The sequence below is a fragment of the Tasmannia lanceolata genome, unplaced genomic scaffold, assembly GCF_043159265.1.
Source record: "Tasmannia lanceolata isolate RefF3 unplaced genomic scaffold, GAP_Taslan_0.1 ptg000019l, whole genome shotgun sequence".
Lineage (NCBI taxonomy): Eukaryota > Viridiplantae > Streptophyta > Magnoliopsida > Canellales > Winteraceae > Tasmannia > Tasmannia lanceolata.
The window spans coordinates 1,986,952-2,003,214 of record NW_027518696.1 but is presented as its reverse complement, the minus strand read 5'-3'; the positions used below and the strand labels follow the sequence as shown (position 1 = coordinate 2,003,214).

Below are 16,263 nucleotides of genomic sequence, written 5' to 3'. Positions count from 1 at the left end.
TGCTAATTTAAGCTAATCTTAGTAGGAAGGATTTCTAGAATTATCTGTGAGATCTCACATATTCTAACAGGGATGAGTTCGGGTTGAGGGCTTTGGCAACCCAATCCGAGTTAAACCCGACATTTTGAAGCATTTTTTTGTTTACTAAGCTTAAAAACTCGAGTCTGGTCAGGTTGAGTAAATGGTTTCTCTGGTTGGATTGGGTAAATGGTTTCTCCAGTCAGGTCGGGTTGAGTAAATGGTTTCTCGGATTGGGGTTGGGTTGGCCACAACCCGACCCAAGTCGACCCGATCCGAGTTGCACCCTTAAAATTATTATTGATTTTTGAAGAGTCTAGAATGTTGTCTAGGTGCACCACGATGGATTACTATCTTTCGAATGAGTTTTGGTGTTGCTGTGGGTCCTACAAAATCCAAGGTCCTAAAACTCTCACCTTTCTAGGGAAAGCGCTGTTCCCCCCTTTATATAGAATCCCGTCACTGAATTACCTTTCGGAAGAGCAAACCAACTTAGACCCTTCACTTTTTTTTCTTTCCTCTTTTTGTCTTCACAAGATTTTATTCTGTGGACCATTTTGAGTTCTCATCTTTATATTCCTCCCTTCTATCCCCAATTCGAACGTACCCATTTCAATAAGAACAAACTTACCTACTCCTTTTACAGGATGGAAGAGGCTAAGGGTAAGACGATTGAACTTTTCCTTCTTCTTCTTTTTTGGGTTTTGGATTGCATTATCTTAGATTCTTGTATTTTTTAGATTAAAGAGCTTGTGTTGTAAGAAATTGAAGTGGGAATTCTCAGATGGGTTGATTTATTTATTTATTTTTGGTGAATGTTTTACTTGATTTGAGTTTTTGGGATTTCATTTTCTTGCATGGGTATGACTAGGATGGTATAGATCTTGCAGTGGGGATTCAGATTGGTCGTTTTGCCCTTGCTTTATTTTGAGATCTTTTTTTCCTCCTCTATTTCCTATCGGTATGGGTTAGATTGAAACTAAGTTTTATATTGTTATAGTTTGTGGATTTTGCAGAATTATGCTGCCATTATTATTTTTTTCTTTTTTTATTATTTCCCCCTCCTTCATCAGTTTCTGGAATATGAACTTGGCGATCTCGAAGGAGTCTGTTCTTCATTTATTTTTATTTTTTTATTTTTATTTTTTTGTGAATGGTAAATTAGTCTTTTCTTCATATATAAATGTCTAGTCTAAATATATTTTTCATGGAGTGTTCTGCTTGTTTTTAGGATTTCATTGGTGTTATTATCTTCTTCTCTTTTCTTCTCTTTCATGGGTGTTTGTAGAATTGTTGCTAGAAGCTTTATTTTTATAGCTTGTGGAAGTTCGTCCTGGAAACGGCAGGATGGGTGTGACTTTATATTTATGGAGTATGATCACAAGTGTCTCTCTCTCCCTCTCTCATCTTCATTTCTTCTCATTTGCATGCATTTGTTGATTAATATTATATGATTGTTTTTTACAATTTGTGAATTGAGGGGCCGGAATACTTGGATCAGTCATGTTCTTATCTTTTTTTTTATTAAGTATTTTGACTTACTGGATTTTTCATCTTCATTCTCCTTTTTCATTACAAGTATGTGTAAGATCCCAATTATCAACTTTTATAGTTTGAAGAAATAGGAGTGACAATTCTCACATGGATCAGATATTTTCTTCTTTTTTTCCCTTTTCAGGGAGTGTAAGTGTTTCCCTCTTCTTCATCTTTTATGTGTATGTGTTCGATTGCTCTATGGACCTTATATTTTGTAGTTTGTAGAACGGGAATGGGAATTCTCATATGGCCCTTTTTTCTCTCTTTTTTTGTAATATAGGTGTTCCCTTATTTGTTTTGTCTTATTTTTTATATGTTCATTTTTCCCACTTATATGTATGGGATAGCATTAGCAACAAGAGGCACTCTTGAACTCAATGCATCCCCGCCATATATCATATTCTCATGTTTCCCGTCTCTATCCTCCACCAAGGTTTTAAATGTCGGTTTCGGTATGCATGTCGGTTACCGCGGAAATGGAAACATGTTGATTTCGGTATGTATGTCAGTCACTTTGGACACTATTACGCACCTAATTGGCCGTAATACAAATAAACAGGAAAAAGATAGAAAACGAGAGGAGAGAGGTTGATTCGAGGCAACTCGACCTCCTAATGGTTCAATTCGAGAGGAACCATGACTCTCTTGAAAACAAAGTCTCCATTGCTGTAAAATTATCTTCTTTTTCATTTCCATTGAAATCCAATTATTTAAATACAAGAACAAAGGCAGTAACACATCCTCAAATGTTGTGGGTTGGGCTAGGAACAAAGGGGATGGTCCATGGTGAATACATGCAATTATTGACGAGATTCGGGACCTAGTGCGGGATATCCAACCTCCCTTACAACATCGTAGAAGGACTGCAAATTCTGAGGCGGATATTCTAGCTAAAGAGGGGGTTCATTTATCGGGTATTCGATTTGTTTATCTGCCCGAATCTGACATACCACCTAGGGGGTATTGTCCTATGATTTCTCTTTCTTTTTATTTTCGGGAACATCTTGTTCCCGCTCTCTGTACTTCGTTTTACTTTTATTAAAAGTTACCTTTAAAAAAAAAAACACATCGTCAACCCATTTGCCCACTTACAAGACACATCATCAACAACTAACTCCAACTATCCTAAAACACACAAAGGCATAACTACATAACAACTACATTCTAACCTTGCCCACATACATCATATTAACATGCACATATCAGACATGAAAACATATGTTTTAGTTAGATTGCCCGTGGTCCAAACACCAACCATCCAAATCCTGTGCTCAATGACTTTTTGGCCATTAAACCTTGACTGGTCCATGATTGTATTTCTTACCCTTTTCTCAACAGATCATCTGATCAGACAATTAGGATCAGATCATCTGATCATAATGTTCTTCGTGGGCCATTCAAAAACAATGTTCTTCAAGCTGTACGCCCAATGTTTCATCAATACGGGTACAAGTGTCGGAATCTGACAGGGGTATCGAGTGTCGGAATTCGACACGGGTATGGGTATCAAGTGTCGGATTATGCAAACCTAAAAAAGAATGAGCCGTGGATTTCCCAAAGTATTTTAGTCAATTCTCAAATTTTATTAGTTTTACATATTGTAACAAGTAATATATTGGAAGGTTTAACTGGTTAAGTAGATATAATGTTGTATTTCCATTTAAGAAACGTGCTATTTTGATGGGTAAAGCTCAAAACATGTGGTAATTGTAAAGTTGTGGTATAGTATTCAGAAAAAAGAAGATAAAAGATATCTAGAAGGGTCTCAGAGAATCATGAAGTATTGGAATCCGAGGTGTCCGACACTGGTAATTCTCCCATTTAGGAAAATCAATGTAATATGAGGCCTATCACAAATGGACTGTTTAAACTAGGTCTAGATCGGTCATGGTTGGCCCACATGCACAGTTTAAACTAGGAAGCACACAATATGATTGATTTGGATAGAGAAATTGGAAGCTCTCATGTGGTTCAAGATTCAAATATTGTATTGCAATTGCAACAAGAGACTTGTTCCTATTTCATGTGAAATTAGAAGTGTGGATTCTTAGATTGGTCATTTACGCAGGGTTATGCTTGACTCGTGTTTTTTTAATGTGGTGTTAAGAGATGGAATTTTAATATTTGTTTGCTTATGTGGCCTATGTTTTGGTTTATTTATTTTGTACCGCCTTCATCCGAAGCTGACATGCTATATTTTTAATGAATATATGTGAATTGCAATGAGTGAATGGAAGCTATATGATTGCTTGTAAAGTTGGGAATCAGAATTCTTGGACCGGTCGATTTATTTTTCTTTTTATTTGTTTGATCTTCATCACCCTTTCTCGCCGCTTTTTGTTTTTTGCCCCTTTCCAGTTTTTGTGTAGGACGGCAGTGAGATTTATATGTTAATGGCAATGCTAAAAATCTGTGTTTTATTTTGTTGAATTATGTTTGATTGATTTTTATGTTTCTTTCTTTTTTCCCTTTGAATTGTTCATTTTTCAGTGTTGGAATCCAAGGATGGAACCATATCTGTAGCTTCTGCATTTTCTGGCCATCAACAAGGTAATATGTGCCACATTTTCAGCTCGCTTTACCTTATTTATTCTTGGTTTGGTATCTTTTATTGAAAAAAGAAATGTTCAGTTATGGTTTAATTGACGCATGGGCATTATGGTTTATTTGGTCAATTTCTTTGTTTTGTGGATTATTGGATTCCACTTTAATAGTTCTAATACCATTTAAAATTATTGAAAAAAAATAAATGTTCATTTATGTTTAAAAGGGGAACGGGCATTCTGATTTATTTGGTCAATTTCTTTGTTTTGTATATTATTGGATCCCTCTTTGATAATTCTAATGCTATTTAAAATTATTTGAAAATAAAACCTATGGTTGTTGATATTTATATGAATTTTCTTGGATTGTTTGGTCATGGATGAAACAGCTGTTCAAGATAGAGATCACAAATTCTTATCGAAGGCTGTCGAAGAAGCATACAACGGGGTTGATTGTGGAGATGGTGGCCCTTTTGGTGCTGTCGTTGTTCGTAATGATGAAGTAGTTGTGAGCTGTCATAACTTGGTTTTGAAGAACACAGATCCGACTGCTCATGCCGAAGTGACAGCAATACGAGAGGTCAGACCCGGAAAACAGCTTTTCATGTGTCTGTTGTTTTAAAATTCTAAGCACTTTCTTTGTTTATTGGTATACAATTTGGTATTTGGAATGGGCTGTGGAAGCTTTGGCTAGCAAGCCACCGAAAATCAATTAACTTCTAATTAATTGAAGTCCTTTTTATCCCTTTGCTCATTTCAGCCTTTAGGTCTGATGTGCATGCAGTTTAAGTTTTAATCATCATCTATTGTTGGATCTTTCTCTATCTAGTTTCTATTGATTCCTATTATTTAGCCTAGAATTGAGTAACTCCATATTATCTGACCATCTATCTTCACTCATGCTTTGGGATTTCCGGTAATACTTCCTTTATTTGAACCTCATAATTATTATTTTTTGAATGGTATAATTATTTATTATTATTCTCTATCAGGAATAATAATTATTTATTATTCTCTAGCAGGATGATACGACTCTTTTTTTCACTACGATATGTTAAGCTTCAACATCCAAATGAAACATGTTTTTATGGGTAAATATCTTCAAGAACTTTCAAGATCCACAAGTTCTATCCTAGTCCCAACGAATTTACATCTTTTGAAGTTGCACCAGAAACACCACAATAGCTTGAAGCTGAATATTGCCCTAGAATGAAGCATATATCGCAGCTTAACTTGATCTCAGAAAAACCAAGCAGTATAATCCAATTTGTTGAGCATAAAGTCGTTTTCTTGTCTCCAGTATACTCAGTCAGACCAATTTAAATAACAGTGATGACCAACCTAGTGGTGAATAAGATGGCTTGGGTGGCAGATTGAGAGAAAAGACATACAAAAATGACACCTTTATGTTAGTCCTTTATAGACAAACATCTAACAGGGACCCACCTACCAGAAAAAACAGGGACTTCATTTTTTTAAGAAACATCTAACGGGGACTTCGCCTTTTCAAGATATTTGTACCCATAAACAAGTGGCTTCCTCTGGATATCTTTGACAGACTTCAAATGTGTTGTCCAACAAGTGTACATGCAGTAGGGGTGCAACTCGGGTCGGGTTGAGGCCAACCCGAGGAACCCTTTTTTCCAACCCAACCCAACCCGATTTCCAACCCGGCTGGGTTCAACCCGATCCAACCCGATTTGCAATTTCCTCAACCCGACCCGACCCGACCCAACCCGATTTCCAATTCGGGTCGGGTCGGGTTGACCCGATTTGAAAAGGGAAATGCTATCCACATTACTATATTTTGATGATCACACTCCTCACTTTATTAAAGTACGGTATGGCCCGCACCATAGGATTATCCAAACTGTCCATTGTGCACTGTGGAGACTACTTCAATGTTGACAAAGAAAAACATGAGAATTTATATGATGGGTGGCTGTGAAAACACGTGAAGTGTGGAAAGTATGGTACGGCCCACTCCATATGATGATCTAAACCGTCCATCTATTAGGTCAGAACTTAAATAGGTTGTGCCCCAAAAATCATTTCCATAGGATGATCCTAACCCTCCGATCTGTAGAAGATTCCATAAATGATTTTTGGGGCAGTACATATCCAGATCGGAGGGCTAGGATCATCCTATGGAAATGATTTTTGGGGCACAACCTATTTAAGCTCTGGCCTAACAGATGGACGGTTTGGATCATCATATGGAGTGGGTCGTACCATACTTTCCAGACTTCACGTGTTTTCACGGCCACCCATCATATAATTTCTCAGAAAAACACATACATAACTTTTTCAGATGGAACCCAAATTCTGGTTTCGGGTCGGGTCGGGTTGTCCGACACCCCAACCCGACCCAACCCGATTTCCAATTCGGGTTGATTTTTCCCAACCCAACCCGACCCGATTTGCGAAAAAGCTTAACCCGACCCAACCCAAATTCGGGTTGAACCCGACCCGAGTTGCACCCTTAACATGCAGTAATGGTTGTCCTTTTTGTCTAGGCTAAATACCAGTGCAGAGCTTGGACCACGCGGGAGGAAACAAGAAAGGATGGAGACATTATGTAAGGCTAATCGTTTGCAATGTGGGTGTAAAACATCCTACGATTAGTCTTTGAGCCTACCTTCTTTGGAGGAGGAATGGAGAAAACTTCCATATTGTTCGTGATCAGCAAACTTGTGCAAGTGTTCTTCATCAGTGTTGCGACTTCTCCTTCATAGACCAGGGATAAGGTTGTATGTGGGCTTTATATGCCCTCTTAGGTGTCTAGAATCAAATATTTGGGGGTATAATATATATTTACTTCCTCACCAAGTCGACTATTTATTAGAGATTTTTCTTGGGTTTATTATTTGTAAAAGCAAAAGAAATGTGTTGACATGCTGGTTATTGTTTCTTGTTTGTTTATACGATAGGCTGGTGAAGGATGCATTCCTCATTTATATTCTATATTAGGGTGTAAATGTATCAGTTGTTAGAGTAAATCAGAATTTCAGTTGCTTTCATAGGACCAAGGGATGAAGTAGAATTAGTGAACATTCTCAACAGAGAACAGCAGTTCCATATTCTAGATCCGGAGCTCATACTTTGTAAAATCACCAACAGTATGAAGAAAAGGACAAAAAACGAATCAAACCTCATCATGAACAGATCCAACTTCACCTACCTTTATGGCTTTACATTTACCATGTATGTATTTCAATGTGATAGACTTATTTAGAGTTTTAGTAGCTTCCGCTCATAATAGAGAGGTAATTGAATAGATTTCTGGATATTTGAATCAATTATTATTGAGAAACCTTTGGAATTATTATTGAAACTAATAATTCATGCCTATGATTATGCCAATCGAATCATAGTTCTGGAAATGCCTAGGAGGTTTGGAAATGCGTTCCGGAAACAAAAGCAAAAACGTAGAAAGAAATTTGGGGAAATGTTTTAAAAAATGTGTGTGAAATGTATGGGAAACGTGTGGGACGCGTATGAGAAACATATGGGAAACACATGAGAAACATTCCAATAATTTGCAAAATATCGGATATGTTTCTGAAATACATAGGAAAAGTATGAGAAACATTGCACTAGCACACAAATTTGCACAAAAAAACTCCTGGAGATATCTATTTGAAAGGAAATAAAAGAATATATGGTAATTAAATAAAAAATTAACAAAAACCTGTTCGAAAATAAAATAAATAAACAGCCTACATAAATTGTGCATATTAGTGCATGCATCAGTGTCTTTTTTCTTATTTTTGGAGGAATTTTCTATAAGGATTAGAAGTGCTTCATGTATGCTTTTGGAGTGTTCCTTATAGGTTTATCTAGCATTTTGTCCTCTGTAATTACGGGGTTCGATTTCCTTCCTCCTTGAGTGTTTTCTTGTTTTTGTTTTATTATTCTATCATCTGTAATTTCGGGGTGGTCCATCTCGGTCCGCTTTCTTCTTTAATGAGATCATCTTGCCATTTCAAAAAAAAAAAAAGAAGGTTTATATATCATTTTATACGTATTTCCAGGAGCACTTCCTTATCTATTCACAAATGTTCTATATATGTGATGGGAACCACCCTTCATGAAGATAAAAAATGAGTTAAACAGGATGATGGGGCCCATAGTTAATACTAAAGTGTCTTTTATTTTAGTCAGATTTATAAATGTGTCATTTTAGTTGTTAGGGAGGTCTTCCAGTCTTTTTTTTTCTTAAACCACTTAAGTGAATTTTGTAACAAAGAGAGGGCCCCACTTAAGTGAATTATGTAGGGAGGCCTTACTTTCATAGGTTGAGAGGGGAATCCGCTTTTTGACAGGTTTTGAAGGGGCAACTCTCTAGAGTTTGGGGTTTTAGTCAAGAGGACCCACAAGTGTTAAGTCCAAGTCGTAAACAAGAAGTATCTAAAATCACAAGGGTGAAGTTATATCTATACTATAAAGGCCCCAGGGCCATCGAGATGTTATGATGATATGAATGAATAAGAAAAACTTCTTTCCCTCGTGCTACTATGGATGTGATGTCCTCTTCGATCTTGGTGTGATACCTTGATCAGCCCTTGAGATGTGATGCCCTATGTATTTCATCAGTGTGATGTCCTTGGTATTTATCCTTCATCTGCTTCTCCCATAATTTAGGTGTTGAATCTTCTTCCATAATGTTGAATATCAAGCGCACACGTCATTCAACTTCAAGCTAAAGTAATTAGGCATCCCTCCTGACTCAGGATTTCTCTAATGCCCATATACAACTCATCACACTCAACCTCAAATGCCTTTTGGCAACACGAGAACCTGACTTCCGGTCCATCTTCTACTTCATTTGTGAGTCACTCTAAAAAATATTAAATTCAAAGAAACTCTTTCCAAAACCCTATTTCTCTCTTACATAATTCTTCAAGCCCAAAACCTTGCATTGGATAACTCCATACACCAAATCCCTACCTCCCAAGTGGCAAAAAGAACTTTGTTGGCTCGAGGTTAGGTAACCCGGATCCTGTTGGGGTTGGTGGCTGCTTAGAAATGCGTAGTGGTGTGATTTGGGCCTTCTCGGGCCCATTGGACAAGAATCAAACTATTGAAGAGGATTATAGAGGGAGACTCCCTCAACGTGGTCAAGTGGGTGAGGGAGGGGGCTTCGTTTCCTTATTGATGTTTCAGATGTCATTGAGGAGATTAAGGACACGCTGGAAGGTACGAACACATAAATCAGACATGTGTTCCGTTCGGCAAACTCAGAGGCAGATTCGCTAGCAGAGGGAGGGGTCAGTAGAGAGAGACTCTAGTCTAGATGTTTGATTTTCGGCCACTCGAGGGGCCTTCAGGGGAGTGTTTTGGGGGGCTTTTGAGTTGTATATTTTAGTGTTGCATTTTGGTTGACTTTGGTTGGATTGTGCTTTGCCTCTTGACCACCTCAGTCATCAGTCTGTTCATTAATATAACCATCGCTCAAAAATAAGTGTGCACCGACAGCCCTCACGTATGCAAACCTCCATACACCTAAACCCCGAAACCTTAACTCGCATAAAAGTTTTCTCAAAAAGATACTTTCCCGGTTTGAGAACTCTCCTTAAATAGTTATTGTATCCTTTACAAAATAAAAGAATAAAATTTCACCTTATGTTAGAGATTGGTAAAATTTAAGCTTATGTTAACCATTCGAAGTACCATTTAAAACAAATGCCAACCATTCTAAGCCCCTTCTTGACAACTTTTATATTTATTCCCCAACGTCCTTGCACCACTACTAGATGCTATGTAACCTCTTAATTTGGAAAGATCTAAGTTTTTCAATCTTCTTGCAGCCGATATGCTAGACATTTCAGTTCGTTTTGCTGGAACACTTATTCTCTTGCGAACTACATCTTCCTGATGAGTATAGCTCTATGAAAAAACAAAAGAAAATTAGATCCCGTCAGCTCATATTGGAGCCCAAAGTTTCTTCCAAAATAAAATGGAGCAGTAGTCACTGCCTAGAACGGATTAACTCCATTGTGACTCATCCCATACTTCGACGCCATTGCTTGAAGGGATTATAGGGAAGAAATTTTATACTTTTTTTTTTGAAAAATAAAAAATGAGTTATCTACTGCCAAAAAAAAAAAGAGTTACCTACTTTTTTATACTATTCACTCTTTATGCACCCCGTTCACATCTTACGTCTTAGAAGGGTACAATTGAAGATCTAAGTGACAAGGGTCTTCAAGCTGCTTGTAGCTCAAACATCGACTCTCATTCATCGAAGAAGAATCTTCAAATATGATCTATTGAGCTGGACACAAACTCTTTATTGACCTTAGCATCACTTTGGGAGGGTTTCTGTTGACAGATTTTTTTTTTTGGAAAATGGTTTCTGTTCACATATTAACAACTCTATTTTGGATTCATGGGGATAGTTTGAATGTGATCTAGGGACTAGGCAGAACTTTTTCCCCTTTTGGTCTCCCATTTTTTGTCCAAATAATTTAATCTTTCAGATTCTCTTAATTATGTGAAGTTCATGAGCAAGTATATGCCATAGTTGCTTCTTGAGCTAATTGATGTGTTGAGAGGTTTGTTGCACAAGGGCCTTTGTCCTTACTGCCCTGTTGTCTTTTTTTGGACATTGTTTCTTATTCTTGTAAGGCTGAGGTATGGAAGTTTGGTTCAACAAACTGTTAACCAAGAGACCGACCAAGATTTATCTCGGCATCATTAGACCAAATGCTCAGTTAATTACAAACCAGCTCTGAGTGAGGGCGTTGCACATTGTACTAGGTAAAGGGTAATGGATCAGCATTACATCCCTCAGTTCCTCTACTAGAGACTCTTAGGTAAAATCATGGAGAGAAGTGACAAATCATGTAGAGGAGTGGCAAGCTTTTGGTGTTCATAGTGGCAAATAATTTAGAGTAGGTAAGAAGTGTAAACTAAGGTCTTCCCTCAAAATGTATATTAGAAGATGTTCTCATCCTGATTAGTGGTAGGCACACTGGTGATCGACTAAAATCCCATACCTTGCAAAACCTCCATACTTTCCCGGATATTGAGTAAAATAATTTCATAGTTACAGTTCTATGCCTCATAGTGTCTATTAATATGCTTTTCTCTGAACTGAATTCTTATAAAACCATATTCTGTGTAGTATTTCTGTTAGTATGATTTCACAATTGCAGTTTTTCCATTAAATACTATCAAATGCATTTATTTTCAAGTTTGCCTCTTTTCAATCATAAATACCAGTTTTGTTTCATACAATTTTAGGTGTATGACTTTTAGGGTTGCATGCTCTCTCTACCGAGGGAACTACGCATCTGTTCCACTGCATGACCACAGCGAATGAGTGAAGTAAAATCCCTTATGACTAGTACATTCAAATCCACTTATCTTGTAAAATTCTATTGCAAACAAACTTAAGATATTTAAATATAAATAGTCTATAAAATAATTCACAAAAGATTTACAGCTAATTACTTATCTCTCCGTGATGGATAAATGCTTATTTTGTTGCTGTCAGTAATAACTAAACCTCAATATCGAAGAATCCCAATTGCTCTATTAACCATGTCAGTCTGTTGGCAAGAAACAGGGCTATGGTGTTAGTATGGTTCAAAATATTGACTGATACGGATGTGTATCAACGGATATGTATCTGCATCGACAGGGTCCGATACAATATGGATCCCTTGATATGCCTGATGCGAGGCCCATACAAGTAATTTGGGTCCGATATGGGGTCTGTATCGTGTGAATACCCTGAATTTCAATTTTTTTTAAAATAAATTTTTTAAATGGGTTTTCTTGATTTAAGTTTCTATAGACCTAAATCAACATAATCTAAAAAAAAATAAAATTTAAAGAGTGAACTGTGCCATTCAAAAAAAATAAAATGAAGAGTGAACCTCCAAACCAAAGTAGGATTCACAAAATTTTGAGATTTTTTCATTCAAGGTATAATCCCTATTTCTTCCCTCTTTCCTTCATTTATTAGTTTTTTTTTTAATGGTAAAAAATTTCATTAAAAGGACCGAGATGGTCAAGAAATACAAGGAGAAAAGCAAAAGGCTATATACAAACAAACAGAGAAAGCACAAAACAAAACTCAAGGAGGAAGAAAATCATATTGCTCCGTAGACTCCAATAGAACTCCTCTCCTAGGTAACTTCTCCGCTTCTCCGTTGGCTAGAGTTGCCCACAATGTCCTTTATTTTGTTAAAGAAGTTTGCAAAGCGCCAATGGAAAATATGAGAGCCGGATAACCGATGAATCACATTAAGGGAATCGCTTTCCACCACCACTCGGTTAAGATCTTCCCTTACTAATAATTTAATTCCTTGATGAATCGCGCGAACCACCGCCTCACTAGAATCGGCAACTCCAATTGGACCTGCAAAAGCCCTTCTTACCCCTCTTTCCTCATCCCTAAGGACTCCCCCAATACCATCCCGGCCCTAAGAACTTTCCTCACTATTTATTAGTTTTTATACCTCAAAACATGCAATGAATTGTTTTCTCTGTTTGGGTGTTATTTATTTGGATTTTTAGTTTTCTCTCTTCTTTTATTTTTCAATTTTTTGTTATATTTCATCTTTTAATGATAGATTTTTATGTATCATGTATAATTTGAATTGTTTTATACATCTATAGGCTAGATCTATCAAGCTATGCATGCTTTTGGTTTTTTCTTTATTTTATTTTTATTTTGTATTTTTTTTCATGTTATTTAACATACGCTAAAGACCTACATGTTATGAGCATAATCCATGTATATACCTATAGTTGCACATGTTATTAGCATAATCCATTCATATATCGGTCTTTATTTATGTTTTTCTTTATCGAATCTTGGTACTTTTATTTTTGCATTTTGTCATTCTTTATTTAAAAAAAAAAAAAACTTTTTAGTAATAAATCTCTTTTATATTCGATATTTTAGAATATTTGATGTAGATCTATGCACGTAGGGTTGTTCTTGTTTATTTACTAATTTTATGACTTTTTTTAACTATGAGACATGTTAGTACTTCAGTTATGTTAGTGTTTTAGATATCTTGATTGTTTATTTGATACTTCTTTAGTTAAATAATTGCTTCGACACTTTTAATTCAAGTAGTAACAAAAAACAAAGTTTGAGAGAAGCAAGCAGACGTGCGGCTGATACTCTTGCATTCAAAGAACATATCTAATAGATCTTTTTAAAATAATCAAATCATGGTTTTTGGTGGAAGAAAACATGTCAAAAGTCATTAAAAATAAAAGTAAAAGCAAGAGCATGGTCGAAAGTTTGCATATCTATCTTTTTTGGGACCACGAGAATCCTCATCACTCAGATTAGCATATCTTGATACAGACAATACTTATCATTTTGGCCTCTGAAGGATACACTGACTGAGACTAATATTTCGAACCTTAGGCGGAAGTGCAAAATGATATTTCCTGGGCACATGTATTACTTGGTTTTTTTCCTGGCTATTTTCAAAATCAAATAGAGCGCGCAATCGAATCATACAGACTTGGGCCACTTGGCAATGTGCACCAAAATAGCAGCCACTGTTTCTTATCCTTATATTTCAGTGAATGGTAGGCGAAAGCAGAGTTATTGCTAGAATGGTTATCATAAATGTCTAGGGATCTTTTTTTTAATGGTAATGTATAGGAATATATACAAAACAATGTTAAGTGTAGATATCATATCTACTATTCTACATGAGTGATGCTCTGCCACACCCTACAATTGAGTGGCTGATCCTTAATTTCCTTTCTTAGTACACAGGCATATGGTGATCTTAGGTGTCTCCAAAAATCTATGCTACCTCATCATTGATGAGGTCTTACCCTGATCGGTCGGTAACCAAAGATACCCTACATCTTGTGCGGAATGTGACATATTTGAAGTATGCTAATTTCTTATGGCATGTGTGATGTGTTTGAAATTTGTTAGTTTCTTGTGGCAAGTTCTGTGACATGTTTAAAATCTGTTAGTTTGTTGTGGCAAGTTATGTGGCACGTGTGATATGTTTTAGTTTCTTCTGGCAAGTTTGTTGATCAGAGTATTTGTTGAAATGTTTTCACATTACCTGTGAATGTTGTTCATATCTAACACATCAGTTCATTTGTAAAAATGCCTTTATGTTTTAATAACAATACTTGTACAAGTGCCTATATCTTTTAATGATAGTACTGGTCATCCTTATGGATTTTGAACATGACCTAATACATCAGTTCATTTGTAAAAATGCCTTTATGTTTTAATAACAGTACTTGTACAAGTGCCTTTATCTTTTTATGATAGTACTTGTCATCCTTATGGATTTTGAACATCACCTAATACATCTCCTTGTTTAGGCATGTAAAAAACTCAATCAAATCGAGCTTTCTGATTGCGAAATATATGCATCCTGTGAACCCTGTCCGATGTGTTTTGGCGCCATTCATCTTTCTCGAATTAAGGTAACACTCTATCCCTTCTCATTTTCTCTTCTCACATCTGATCAAAGAAAAAGAAATCTTGTCATCACTATTTACATTTTTTTCCAATCATTTTGGGGTGATTTTGTAACTGGGTGTTGCATATTCTACTCTTATGTTGCAGAGGTTGGTATACGGAGCCAAGGCAGAGGCTGCAATAGCTATTGGGTTTGATGATTTTATTGCTGATGCATTAAGGGGTACTGGGTTCTACCAAAAGGCCCATTTGGAGATAAAAAGAGCTGATGGTAATGGTGCCATCATTGCTGAACAAGTCTTTGAGAAGACCAAGGAGAAGTTTCAAATGTATTGATCTCTCCATGGATAGATGTATTGATATTTCCTTGGATTGACTTGAAGGACTCCCATTTATGGTACCTATTACCATATTCCTTTATTTTCAATACATTGTTTCCTTCTCTCGTGTTGTTTTTATTCTAACCTTTGCATTTCTTTGTAAAGTGAAAACCCATGCATTAGTTTCTAGTGGGAAGGTGGATATCATGCTTATCAATAGCTCTGACTTTTGTTGCGATTGATTTGTTACTCGTTGGAATTTTACCTTCAATGAGAAGGTTTCAGAAGGAACCTAAGGTTAATCTTTTAAGTGCGAAACCCATCCGAAAATCGACTATGCAGAAAGTCGCTTTTTGACTGTAAAGCCAAGTTTTGGGTCATACATGTATGCGCAATCAAGACCATTGATCTTGTAGATCATCACAAGTCTCTCTCTTTTCTTGTTTCATATTCTTTGCCTTCCCTTATTTGATTAGGAGTTAGAAAACCTTGATAAAAAGAAAACTGAAACACTGAACGAGGAGTTTGAATAGCTTTCAGCAAGGTTCTAAAGTCATTTTGTCCCTTGAAATGGGGGGAAAAAAAAAAACTTTGAACTCATGTAACAAGGAGATCTTAATAAACAAAGAAATTCAAAGTTCTTTTTGTGGGTCTACTTCTGCATGAAATCTGTGCTCATCTGTTTTAGGCGTAACTTTGTGGCCTAATATTGCAAATCTGATGGATTTAGTCAGTTGTCTTCAAAGTGAATTTCTTAATGATGGTAGCATGAAGGACAAGTTTGGGTTACGGGTGATCAGCTACATGAATTACAAGGATCCCATTAAATCTCTTTAAATAAAATGATATGAAAATTTCGACAGGGTTACTTTAAGAGAAAATGAAGATTAACATTATAAACCTGACAAAAAGTCGACAGAGCTTCCTTTATACGAGATTTTATATGGTGCAAGGGCTTACAACAATACGGTAGATTTTATACCCCTTACACCATATAATTTCTCTCCTTTATACATGGGTGACTTTAGAGAGAAAAAAAAATTAATTACAATTAGGCCGTGTTTGACAAGCATGAATTTTTTTTCTCAGGAATATTAGCTTACCAAGTGTAAGTGGCGTGAGAGGTGTAGGGAGAATGAGAGAGGACGAGAATTGAGAGGGCATGAGTGAGAAGATGATAAGAAGTGGCTCCAAAATAACTCTATTTTGAGTACACATTTTCTTTCCCCTATTTTCAGCTCTCTCTCTCTCTCTCTCTCTCTCTCTCTCTCTCTCTCTCTCTCTGTGGCACATGTGTACTAGAACTATCAAGTCACATATGTTTATGACCTCTAATACACAAAGCCAGACCCATAAAATGAACTTGTGAGCTTTGTCCTGATGTTAAATCATATAAAAACTCAGAAAACCCAAGGGT

The 16,263-nt window shown here is 36.4% G+C and overlaps 1 protein-coding gene across 2 annotated transcripts; it reads left to right on the top strand.

Annotated features, from left to right (window-relative positions):
* The first annotated feature begins 479 nt into the window (after positions 1 to 479).
* Positions 480 to 15,082, top strand: LOC143852849 (guanosine deaminase-like). Of its 2 annotated transcripts, none has more exons than XM_077362473.1 (5): positions 480 to 681; positions 4,045 to 4,104; positions 4,487 to 4,677; positions 14,427 to 14,531; positions 14,674 to 15,082. In XM_077362473.1, the coding sequence occupies exons 1-5, from the start codon at positions 666 to 668 to the stop codon at positions 14,860 to 14,862; spliced, it is 561 nt and encodes a 186-aa protein (XP_077218588.1). In that variant the 5' UTR covers positions 480 to 665; the 3' UTR covers positions 14,863 to 15,082. The 2 variants fall into 2 exon arrangements, with proteins under 2 accessions (XP_077218588.1, XP_077218587.1); XM_077362472.1 differs by lacking the exon at positions 480 to 681 and adding an exon at positions 1,314 to 1,390.
* Positions 15,083 to 16,263: the final 1,181 nt, after the last annotated feature.